Source organism: Pyrgilauda ruficollis, unplaced genomic scaffold (genome assembly GCF_017590135.1).
Source record: "Pyrgilauda ruficollis isolate IOZ18807 unplaced genomic scaffold, ASM1759013v1 scaffold73, whole genome shotgun sequence".
NCBI classification, from domain to species: Eukaryota; Metazoa; Chordata; class Aves; order Passeriformes; family Passeridae; genus Pyrgilauda; species Pyrgilauda ruficollis.
The window spans coordinates 443,905-456,712 of record NW_024529155.1 but is presented as its reverse complement, the minus strand read 5'-3'; the positions used below and the strand labels follow the sequence as shown (position 1 = coordinate 456,712).

Sequence of the window (12,808 nt, the reverse complement as noted above, 5' to 3'; positions counted from 1 at the left end):
TGCTTGGTACCTTTTGACATGGGTAGATGTAAGACCAGGTTCTCAGCTGGAGTGAGAGTGTAACTTCCAGTCAAGGAGGCTGTATCAGCATTTAATGCCAATGAACTTTGTCCCTGCTGAAGTTGAAGTCTTTCTCATTGAAAGTTTGTCTCATTCAGGAAAATGCCTCTTAAGTTTTCTTGCCTATTTTTTTGGCTCCAAGAAAAATGGGAGTGACAGTGAAGTATGTGCTTAATGTAATCAGGGCCCAAAGGTTCAGGATCTGAGTAGAAAATGAAACCATGCAAAGAATGCATTGTCTGGCTCATATATGCAAATATTACCATATTGGGTAATAGCTGTGGTGTGGGGGTGAAAATTTCAAGGAATCCCTTGAAACGTGCTATTTTTCACATCCTAGAAACATTAGTTTTTTTCTAGGTTAGAATATAGAAATCAAATGCCATTTGACAGATCAAAGGTAGTTGCCTGATCACATCTTATTGATAGCAGTGGTAACTTTGCATTACATTCCCTGTCAATGAATCAGCTCCTGAATTTGCTACAGCACCTCTTTCTTTTACTTCTTCTGGGGCTAGAAATTGCCCTTTGACCCATGAGACTAAAAATGTTTATTTTATTGATTCCTTAGTGTAGAGAGATTGGTTGTGAGAAGTAAGAGATCCTTTGACGATTTAAGAGTTTGTCAGCCTCAGTTTAAAAAGTACTGGTAATGTTGCTAAAATATGATACTGCTGATGCAGTAAAGGAGCTCTACAGCTTGGATTTACTCAGACCGAAAAGTCTTTCTGTAATACCACAGAAGCAGAGAGAGCTTTTCTTATACAGGGAATGCACATTTTTTATTGGTGAAAGAAAAATCTGAAAAATGGTGATGTGGGTAGGATTTTCCTTTTTCTGCTGAAGGGTAGGAAGTATTATGTGTTTATGAAATAGCAGCTGATCAGGAAGGCAGGACAGCACGTTTTTCATTTTGCACTGTTGGTGAGTGTAGCTTGGTGTAATCTTTATAAAATCGATAGTCATCTCAAAATGTTGGGCTCCTGTTGGGTAGAGGTGCAGGGGAGGAGGTGTGAGATGAGCTCTGGAGGACCTGCTCGGTGGAGCCTTGTCCAAGGGGGCCATCTACTGGGCCCCAGCCCTGTACCTAAGGCACAGTTACCGAGGAGGAACCTCAGCTGCAGTTCAGCAGGGCCCATCCTCACAGAGATGGCCAGAGATTTTCAGGGGGCAAATTCCTGATTAGAAAAGTCATTTCATCAAAAACAAGGCATTCTTGCTGGCTACATTGAGGTTTTTTTCAACGCAGTGAAATCTGGAAGAACTTCAAAACTACAAAAAGTTTTGACCTTTGTTTAAGGGAAGAAAGTGCCAGGAAATTAACTAATTAAGTAGCAGACTTCTCCTTTCTGATTTAATGAAGGGGTTTTTCCTTCAAAATGTAAGGAAATAATAGGAAAATTAAATTGAAATGGTCAAAATAAAAAGGGAGCAGTTTTACCACATGGAACTGTTTTTACCTGGTTTCTTCTGCTCACAAAGTTTTGCATGTGATATTTTGTCTATAGAACAGCAGGGGAATAATAGCTTATAAAGAGCATTATAATAACAGGAAACAGTTTTGTCACCCTGTTTGTTTAATAAGCTGGTACACTCTCAGCTCAGAATACTTTACAGAGAGATTTCATAGGGCAAAGAGACTTCCAGTGCTGTGCTGTAAGGTAATAACTTCAAATGTTATTTATTCTGAATGGAAGATATTAGGTCTAACCATTACTTGTAAAGCACTGTGAAGAGAGTGAGACAGGAAGCAGGTTGATATTTGTTTTTAAAAATTTACTCCTTTTTTGTTTCTCTACTTGCTCTTGCAAGAAAGTCTAGTGGACAGGGCAGCTGACTGATAGTGCAAGTGCAGTCGCAGTGGTCGGAGCTCACACTCAGCAAGTTGCACATAGTAGGGGTTAACTGCTCCCCAGCATGCAGCTTCTCCTGCTGCACTGGTTTAAATGTAAATCCTCCCTTGATTAAATATTTCTAAAGCTTAGAAGTAGAGAGAAGGTGGGAGATGAGACATGGAACAGAGAGGCACAAAGGCACTTTGGAACTGTGGCAGGGAGGGAGAGCACACAAGGTCCTGGGGAGGGAGGCACTGGGCTGCACTGGTGGTCCAATGAGGGATATTTCTGCATCCATGCATTGCAGAGCATGGCAGGAGGAAGGGGTGGAAAGAAGGTGAGTGGACATGGCTGTTATGACATGCCCAGCTGACCTCCCCTCCAAGCAATGAGTGCAGGAGCCAAGGAAAACATGACTTTGCTTGAAACAATACAATGATGGCCTTCAGCTGGGTGGTTTTGGGGATGCTTCCAAAGAGGCAGGAGAGCCCCTCAGGTCCCCACTGCCTGTGCTGGTGTCATAGGTAACATCACTCCAGCTTGGTTTTCAATGGGATCCTGACAGTAATCACTGTATTTCTGCACAAGGCAGACTGACTGCTGCTGTTGTGTTGGCGTACTGAGGAACTGCCTCATTGACCATCTTCACTGGCACAAAATCCTTGTGGGCTTATGGGGTTTTCCCCTCCCTCTTAGGATGGGAAGCTCTGTAGTTTCTGTGTGAGTCTCACCTCTGTAACAGAGCGTAAGCAAGTTTTTATTCACCTTGTTCACGTCATAGTGCAGTGGTGGTGGAGCCCAGTTCAGAAGACTTACACACAGAAATTGCTGGTAGGCACAAACCAGGTGTTTTTGTCAACTTGCTGATTCACATGTGTAAGGAGCAAAACATAATTTGAAATTCTTTTTTGACATCTAGCCTATTGTGGCTGTGTTCTGCTGTGCATAGTAATGCACTGACTCTGCATAGCAATACACTGACTAACCACAGTCATTTAGTTAAAAGATTGCTGCCTTCCATCTCCAGAAGACACCGACATACAGCTAATACTTAAAATTACAGAAATAGACAGTAGCTCTGTCAGCAGACCTTCAGCAGCAGGACCTTTACAACCTGCTCAGCAATTCAGTTTATATGACTTAAATAGCAACGACACATGCTGTACAGCCTAATAAAATGGCCTCAGTGTAGTACTTGATAAATATTTCTTACCATCACAAATTCACAAGGAAGGTGAGAGCAGATTAACAGGTCAGGATGGAGGTTCAGCTGAAGAGAGGGTGCATGTTCCCAACACTGAGCTATGCGTGGCATAAGATTTCAACATGAGGAGACTGATTGCAGTTGTGGTGTGAGTTTTTGTTGGCTGACTCCATGCTTTCCTAGAATAGGTGGATTATTCTGAAGCAGCAAACTAAAAGGGTTGCATGTCATTAAGTTTTCAGAGACCTAGAACAGAGTTTTTGTGATGTGAGGTAAAGCTAACATTCAAAGGTACAGTTGTGCTATGGCTGGTGACCTTGAGAGCTAAAAGACTCTGTTGCTACAGTGTCAGCAGCACTGAAAGGTTTGTAGCTCTTGGAGTGAACCACGTGCTGAAGAATTGCTCCCACTAGACACCACTTGGTTTTTCTGTGATTCTGCTGTAACTCAAGGTATTTAGGGGAAAAAAAGATCCTGTTCCTACGATGCTGCTGCATACCAAGCTTTTGGGCTGGGCCTTCAGCAAGTAAAAATCATCTCAGGAGTTGTTGTCTCTCTTTGGCTGTTGAGGTGGATTCAGCATTATTTTAGCACCTAATTCAGCATCTTCCTTTCCTTAATTTCTGCTCACTTCTTGTTCTCAACATCTGTCTTCAGCACCTTTCCACTAACAGTATCTCAGGTGACCACCTTAGTTTCTTGAAAAGTGCCTGTGCATGGACTGTCTTCCTTCCTTTTCCTCTATCAGACTTCTCGTTGCTAGAGAGAATAGGGATCCTCATTCATCTCTGCTGGGCAATCCTGAGGGTGGTATATGTTAGAGAGCCATCTCCAAGACCTGCTTCTACTTAAAAGGCATGGTTGTGCTCTCTTGTCTGCATGTTGGACAGACATGAACTGGTTTGGGTCCAAGTTTGAGAATAAGCTCTTTAGGACCAGGTGGGAATGGGATACTACTCACAAACTAATAATAAACATACAAAGCAATGCTTATTTTATCTGTGTGCCCCCAAAAAGGAGGGACACAAACCCTGGCAGTAAGGGTTAAAAACCCTACGTGGCTCAGTGCTTTTCATTCTGTGTGGATGGATTTGCTGCCACTTCACCAGTCTTCCCCCCTCCCTCCTCTGGAGAATTGAAATACACCTTCCCACACAATGCAGGCAGGCACATGAGCTGCCAGGACCACAGACCAACTCTCCAAACCACTAAATCATATTTGCTGCTGCTTCTGTGCATGCAGGAGGGAAAGCAATTACCAGGCTTGGAGAGAGCTTAATAGGAAGAGGGCAAGACTTTCAATAGTATTTTTCTGTGTAAGCACAAACATCCCCAAAAGCTGTGGCTGAGTTATAGGAATACAGTAAGCTTGCTGAGTAGGCAAGTGCTGTGTCAACAGGTAAAAGCTCTCAGTCCTGATAGTTTGTGAGCGATCCATCAGCGTGGGCCTCACACAGATAACTTCTGGGTTACTGCAAGGTGGGAGGAGCAGCTGAGCAGGAGCTGGAAGGGGGAAAGCTGCTGGCTACCAAGAAGATTTTGAGTAGGGGGAATGCTAACTGCTGGGCTGAATTTTCAAAACCCTCCATTTTGGATTAAAGTGTATTTTTAAGCCTGTGAATCAAGTGATTTTCAGCATGAGTTGGGCCTTTGATGTTTTTGAAATTCCCACCCTTAATCTCTGGGGCAGGCTGTGGTACAGCAGGTGCTGAGCTCTGGGCATGTGTGATTAGTCCAGACTGAGGACTTCTCTGCCTGCTGTAACATTCACCACAGTTGTTACCTTTCCTAGAGACAGAAATCCAGCTGCTTTCAGTGGGACTCCTCGTGTGTTTGAAATGATGCAGCCTGCTGAATTGAGAGGCTGATCACTTGGGCCCTAATCCTGCAAATATTTACCCATTGGCTTTAGCTCTGTTACAGGAATAGTCCAGTTGACGTTGGGAAATGACACATATTAGCAGTGCTGAGCACTTGCATAAGGCCTGGCAGGACCATAGCTCTGATCCTTTTCGGATTCCCATCCATTAAATGAGTTAATATGGTCCGTTTCTCTGGAAAGGTTTGGGTTTGGAGTCACTGACTTATTTAATCAAACAGTTATATTGAATTTTTTATTGTAACCAAGGAGCTTTAACACTTTGAAGGAGAAAGATCCCATGGTCCCTGCTTTGACAAGCCCTCAATCAAACTGGTGAAAAATATGCCCATACTAAAACAATAAATAGCACAGATTACACAGAAAATTACCCTTCCAGTTCTGTGGCTCAACCTTCTCATGTCAATTGTCAGCTGAGAGCAAGCATTTCCAGTTCAGCAGCTCAGCCACTTAGATCAGGAAGGGACTGTAAAAGAACAGTTAGACCTTATCAGTTGTCAGAAAACTCTTTAGTGACTTGATTTTTCTTTATAAAGTGTAATAACTGTCAGAGATAAAGAATATATCTCTCTTCCCAACTGGCAGCCAAGGGTAGCTGCAAAGGGCAAGCAGCGTGGATACTCATAAATGTGTGATTACAGACCTTTCTGTTGATGGAGAGAGGAATATTGATGCAATATTAGTCATTTTTATTGGCTTAATATTCTTCTTTCATAGCAGCATATCCAAACTGCTACATCTTTCTTCACACACAGTCATTGTCCATCTAAGATGCCCTGCTGCTCTTTCCATTTCTAATCCAGCGCTCTTCAGCTCCTTGTGAAAAGCCAGAATAAAAAAGCCAGCAAAGCCAGAGAGTTTGCTGTTGTACATTTTCCTTGTCAATCCATCCCTGCCCCTGGAAGGATTTCTTTTCCAACTGCTGTACAGTAGCTCCCTCTCCTTCTCTGTCGTCTGCCCTGTTTCAAGTTACAATCTTTTAGGATGACAGGGGCCTCTCAAAACATGTTTTTCACTATGAGTAGAACAACGTGGTCTTTTGTCCTCCTCGGGGCACACCAGGACCCTGTGATGATAGCCCAGGGAACATCTGTGTGATGAGAACTTGTTTGAGAATGCAGCAACCCAAGGTGTTCTTTAAAGGGAAAAGAAAATAGATTTTCAACCCTGAGTCTTGGGATATGGGAAGGGGGAAGTTGCAGGCTGTGAATGGTGACAGAGAGACTTTGGGGATGGGCAAGTTGAGGGGAACCTACCAGTGCTCCTTTAGGACTGTGAAAAATAAACAAGGCAAACAATGTCCTTGGAAGGAAACTGTTCTCAGTGTCTGCTCCACCTTCTTTTGGGAAGGAAGCAATGCTGAGACCAGGGAACAAACAGCTCCATCACAGACCAAGACCAGATTAGTCAGCTGTTCCCTGGACTGGACTAGCCAGACTGGGAAAATGGAGAGGACACTCCATGGGAAAGAGATCTCTCTCTGTTTAAAGTGCACACTCATGAAGTTAAGATTCCTTTTTCTCCATGGCATTTCTGTTCCTGTTAGGGCTGTTTCCACCATTAAGCCTAATTACTTAGCTTTTTATGTGCGATCCATTTCTTTTCATCATTTTAAAAACTTCAGTTGCCATAACAACATAATGCAATCAGTGAAACATAACAGCTATTTTCTGTAGTCAAGGTCTGTGCACTGTCAAGGATGTGAGCCATTTAAGCAAATCTTCACCATCCCCCTTCCTCCCTCCTCTTTCTCACTCTCTCTTTTTCTCCCTAAACAAGCTCATAACAGGAAGGAGAAACCATGAGGAATAATTAGACACAATAGCCTGAGCAAATCCCAATCGTACTCGTGCAGTGTAGTCTAATGAACTTCCAGCACTAATCTTGAAAGTGTTGATGTACCTTTTTAATCACTTTTTTGATGTCATGGATAGATTAGTTGCAGCAGGACCTTGATAATCTACACTAGAGTCAGGAGACCCAGAACCTGTTCAGAGAAATGGAAGAAAATCAAAAGCTTTGCATACTTTGTTAATTTCTTTCTCATTTTCAAATGCTTATTGAGAATGTGTGTCTATTGTACCATCTTAGTAAATAGAATGGTGTGTGTTTTGTAGATTCATGGAATTTAAGCATCAAAAGTCATAGCATCTATTATTAAATCATTACTGAAAGGCTGGGAGAAACCGCCACGTTTTTGTGTGGGTGGTGAGACTTGCAGCAAAGCATAGTATAACTGCTGGGCTTCTACTGCACACATACATAAAAAACAGTCTGAAAATAAATCTGGCAGTCTGGTTCAGTGCTATTCTAAGCAGTGTGAATATAAGATCTATCCACAACATCTTACTCACTCCTTGACCTCCATGAAGGCTTTCCTGGAATAGTAACGAGGGAGGTTTGAAGCCCGGGATTTGGCTTAAGCAGCCTCTCTCCAGCAGAGGACTCAAGGCTGTGCTTTGTCCTTACAGAGCTCGTCTGCCATGGGCAGAGCCTTCTGGTGGTGTTGAGTCAATCATTGCCAGTTCACTCTTTCCACTTGTCTGCTTGTGTTGCAGCACCTTGTCCAAGCAAAGGAAGAATGTCATCAGCTGTGTCACCGTGCATGACTCCCCCTACTCCGATTCCTCCAGCAACAACAGCCCTTACGCCGTGCAGCATCGCACAGGGCAGAATAATGGGAACAGCTACGACACCAAAGGGGTTGCAGAGACTCACTGCAGTGGGAACCCCCGAACGATCATCGTGCCACCACTGAAAACCCAGGCCAGTGAGGTGTTGGTAGAGTGCGATAGCCTGGCACCAGGTAAATTGCACCTCTTCCGTCAAGAAAATCAGTAAGAAATAAATGATTTATCTTGGAAGAATCTCATTGTTCAGTTTCATTTTGTTTGTTTGGTTGGTTTGTTTTCCAAAGAAACTGTGCTCCTGCTCTTCTCTCAAGTGACACATCTGTTCTTGGTAGCCATATTGCATTATTTATGTGCCCTGGTTCACTCAGGAGTCGTGGGTCAAGTGCTGGTCCCAGTTAGTTCTGTACAAACCCAAGAACAGAATGCAGCCTTTAGCTCAACCTTTGACATGAAAGGCACCCAAATGCAAGTGTGAACCTTTGCTGCCTTGCCTTTCTGTAGGCTTTCATTAAAACGGATAAGAGATTGAAAATGTGAATTTTCATCCAAACTTGTTGACGTTTCTGGGAAGAACATTTCCCCAGGATATTCACCGTGGACTGATGAGGTTTGCTCATCCAGAACCTCTGCAATGCTAGATAGTGTGATGTGTTGAAAAGGGTTTTATGGTGGAAGTCTGGCCCAAAGCTGTTGGCTTTGAGCTACTTGGCAGTCCTTGATTTGGATGCATTGCTGGTGAACACAAAGGCTGGAAGGGTGAGCTCCCCACCAGCTCCTTCTCCCTCCCTTCCCACTCACCTGACGTTAGGCAAGCCAGGGCTTTTTTAAGCTGTGCACACCATACTTTCCTTCCTCTCCTTGGGATTTGTACCTGCGTTGTACAGTTCTGCTGGCAGAACATTGTCTCATGGTTCTGAAGGATCTATAAAGCCTGCTCCAGGCCTGCTTTGGGTCCAGTTAATCAGGTCTGTTTGTCTGCCTCTAGGAGAACAGGCCTGTTGTGTATATCAAGCCCTACTGAGGTATTCTGTTAATTGAGAGAAACAGTTTTCTTAACCTGCTTCTGTTGTATGTCTCCTCCCAAAAGCCACTCTGGAGGAGACTCAGTGAGGAAAAGGTAGGGTGAGCAATTAAACAATGTCATGTAAGCTACAAATGTGTTTCCTTTCCTGGCACAGTCACCACCAGTCACCACTCATCCTCCTACAAGTCCAAGTCCTCCAGCACCGTGACCTCCACCAGCGGTCACTCTTCAGGGAGCTCGTCTGGAGCCGTTGCCTATAGGCAGCAGCGACCAGGAGCACATTTCCAGCAGCAGCAGCCTCTAAATCTAAGTCAGGTAAGTCAGCCAAGACTGATTTTGGTGCATCCAGCTATTACCTACCTCTGCTCCATCATGGGCTGTCCTGTTCCAGTCTAGTGACAGTTGGACCCCGTGTTGAGTTTGATCAACTTGTTTCTACTTGACTGCAGACCTTGATCTTCCAGCTCAGGCAGCAGAGGTAGTGCAGATCACACCCCTGAGTGGGCTGGGGGTACTCTTCCTGTGTGTTCTGAAGCCTGATGGTCTAAGAGAGTGAGTGGGAATAACATGAGAGAGGAAATGCAGTGACTCAGCCACAAAGGAGTGGAGCAGGAGCCTGTAGGAAGGACTGAATTCTCCTTAGCTGTAAGTAACCATGGGGAGAATATCTTCTAAGCGATGAGAGTGCATAAGCCTGGCTGTGGGACTGGGAGACAAGTCCCCATCAGGTGGGACAAGGCAAACCAGAGCCTCTATTTATATAGGTGACCTCATGTAATGAGTTTGATCCATCCTGTGATAAAGCTGGGCTGAGATCTGGACAAATCCCATTTCTTGGCAGCATGTAGTTCTTGAGCCATTTCCCAGTCTGTGATCAGAACTCTCAGGGATCTTCCCAGGAGCTGCAGGAAATAATGCCCTTTGTACATCCTGCACCTGGGGCCTCTCTCTTCCCTGAGGTGACTTGAGAAGAGTAGGAAAGTTACAGCTCATTTACCAGTGTTACCAGAGGAGAAGGTCTGGAATGCTCAGGGGACGGTGCTAGTATGCATCCAGAGCTGGATATTAGCAGAACTGGTTTTTAAAAAGAAAAATAACTTGTTTATTTTGGAGAAGAATGTCTGTTCTTCAACATGCAGAGGAAATTTTAAAATGTGAACAAATTTTAAATAAAAGTGTGTGAAAATGGAAAAAGTGGGCAAGATGCTCTTTGCAAGAGTTAGGGAGGGGTGTGGCTACCATATTTCCACAGTAACAGCACAGAGAGTGCTTACAAAAAGCATGAAAAGGTTTGGAAGAGTAGAAGGAAATAGCATGGAGCATTTTCCTTCTTGTCTTCTAATTCCCGCTTTATTGGTAATTTAATACTCTGACTACAAATGACTGGGAAAACTCCCTAAATTTTTGTGCAATGCAAGGAAACAACTTAAAAAATCCCTGGAAAAAAAAGTACATTGGTCTCTTCCCACTGCTAGGAGTTTCCTGTGCTCATGTAATTTTAGCTAAGGACAATGAGGGCACCAGGCACCTGCAGGATCTAATCAAGCTGAGAGTTTTCTCCTTAAAAAATAACGTGTTTTTTTTTACTAACCAAGGAAATCATTAACTGCAAATATCCAAACTGAACAAAAATAAATAGCCTGTTCCAGGCATAGTTAGGCAATCTCATTCCCCTGAGCTATCTGGAGACCACAATTTGTCATCAGAGAGTTCACCAACAAAAAACACTTGTTGCCTGAGCAACTGGACTTGAGGAAGATGTTCTTGGAAGCTGGGCATCCAAGGCTGTGTCTTTTGGTAGCTGTGTCAGCAGGTTGTAGCTCAAACTGTGGGGGACTTGCTTACCTTCTGGGGGTCATTTTGGTCAATGTATGAAACTACAGGGTTTTCCTGGGCTTGCGAGGGACCCGCTGCTGTCAGTCGTTTTCAGGGGAAGACTTGCAATGCTGAGGGTGTCAGGAGGAGCTCAGGAGACTTTTCTGAGGTTGTCCTGGTGTTGCAGGGAGGCTCCCAGACACTACTGAGGAGGTAAAGAGCCATCTCTTGTCTAGTAACCACCTATCACTGTTGCTGTCTTTATCCAGGGCCAGCAGCACATCTCGACTGACCGCACAGGGAGTCACCGGAGACAGCAAGCCTACATCACTCCAACGATAGCTCAGGCCCCGTACTCTTTCCCGCACAATAGCCCCAGCCACGGCACGGTTCATCCCCACCTGGCCGCGGCTGCCGCTGCCCACCTGCCTACCCAGCCCCACCTGTACACATACACCGCCCCCGCCGCCCTGGGCTCCACGGGCACCGTCGCGCACCTGGTGGCCTCGCAAGGCTCCGCCCGGCACACGGTGCAGCACACCACCTACCCCGCCAGCATCGTCCACCAGGTCCCCGTCAGCATGGGCCCGCGCGTCCTGCCCTCACCCACCATCCACCCAAGTCAGTACCAGGCTCAGTTTGCCCATCAGACCTATATCAGTGCTTCTCCAGCCTCCACAGTCTACACTGGATACCCACTGAGCCCCACCAAGGTCAACCAGTACCCTTACATCTAAACACTGGAATAAAGAGCGAGAGACGCACCCAGCCCGGGGGAGTGAGGCAGCCGCTTTTGTATTGAAGAACATGACAAACTAACAATGCAATGGGAGGCTCGTGTGAAACTTGAACGAAGGAGACTTTAGGAAGAAAAGAAAAAGAGGAAAGAAGGGGGAAAACCAATTCTACAATTTTTATTTAAAAAAAAAGAAAATGGAAAAAAAGAACAGGAAAAAAAAATAAACCACAAAAAAACCCAACCATTCTGCACCAAACTAGAGAGAAACAGAGAAGGAGAAGGACCCTCCAGCGGGTCCTGTCTTTTGAAGAACTTCACCAACAGACTTTTAAAGGTTGTTTTCATTCAATAGTGAGCTACATTTAGAAATTTGTTGTCCAGAACACCTAAAATGAAATCCATTAGGTTTTTAATCCTGTAGGTATATGGATTAGGGATTTATCCAGCATTTCAAAGGGTTTATGCAGCAGTATCTGTATCCCAGAGTATAGATAGGTTTGGGGGGGTTTTAACAGAAAAAGAAAGTGGGTAAGGGAGGCTGAGGGTGGAGGACAAAACGTTGTCCCAGTGCTTTAAATTTGGGCCTAACGCTGCTACACTTAAACACACCTGGGCAAAACAGGCCATGCAGCACTGGTTGAGAGCAGAAGCAATGGGGGTGTTTCTCCCTCTTCTTGAACACACTGGATAAATCCCTGAGAAATGCTATTCCTAAACAAGATCTCTAATAATGTATGTTGGATTTCAGTTGCATTTTTTTTAGGTTTTTGTTTTGTTTTGTTTTGGAAGTGTTCCTTTTCAATCCCTACTCATTTTAGTATAGAAGGAGACATTTTAGCTGCCCCAACCCCCTGCCCCCAGCCCCGGTAGAATGTAGCACTATACAGGTCATACCCCTTTTTACTCTTTTGTGTTGAACTTCAACGATACCAATAGACTATTCCTCAATGTGATTGCACAAAGAAAAGTGATATAACATAGGCATGTAACAATGTGATTGTCCAGGTGTGTGTGTGTGTGTGTGTGTGTGTGTGTGTGAGTGCAGATGCTGCCTTCTCTCTGTGATGTGTTCCTCGGCACAGCCATCACAACTGTCACAGTCTTAGTTTTACATCATTCCCTCGTAGTGCCTTACCAAACTACAGACGCGGTTTAAGGGTTTACTTCCACTGGTACTCCTAGAAACTGGCTGAGGCTAGTTGGAATTTACTCTCAGCTCTTTTTCTTTTTTTTACTTCTTCTTCTTTCTTTTTTTTTTTTTTTTTTTTTTTTTTTTTTTTTTTTCTGGTGGGGGAGGGTTGTTACTGCCAATTTTCTCCTGCTGGTGGTGTTGGGCTTTTTTCCCACGTCGTCAGTCGTAGCTCACGAGGTGTTGGAGTGGCTCGTTGGGGGTCAGAAGTGCATATAACTGAGTGTTTTGTCAAGCACTGGATGGGCTAGAAGTAACAAGGTCAGTTGTGAGGACCCAGAGGGTCTGGGGACTCATTTGTGGACTGGTCTGTTTCTGTCCTGTTGAAATAGCAGGTTTCCTCCCTGGAAACTGAATTCTCATTCTGCTGTTTGCTGATGCTCTCGATGGAGTGGGAGGACAGTGTCCACCCTCATCATCAGGTTGTCCT

The 12,808-nt window shown here is 44.5% G+C and overlaps 1 protein-coding gene across 3 annotated transcripts in view; it reads left to right on the top strand.

Moving 5' to 3' along the window:
* HIPK2 (homeodomain interacting protein kinase 2) overlaps positions 1-11,924 on the top strand; it is a 127,059-nt gene extending 115,135 nt beyond the window's left edge. For all 3 annotated transcript variants that reach the window (XM_041485928.1, XM_041485929.1, XM_041485927.1), the window contains 3 exons: positions 7,537-7,784; positions 8,790-8,950; positions 10,720-11,924. In XM_041485928.1, the coding sequence (XP_041341862.1) occupies positions 7,537-7,784; positions 8,790-8,950; positions 10,720-11,187 (877 nt within the window). In that variant the 3' untranslated portion in view covers positions 11,188-11,924. The remainder of the gene's footprint in view (positions 1-7,536; positions 7,785-8,789; positions 8,951-10,719) is intronic.
* The last annotated feature ends 884 nt before the right edge of the window (positions 11,925-12,808 follow it).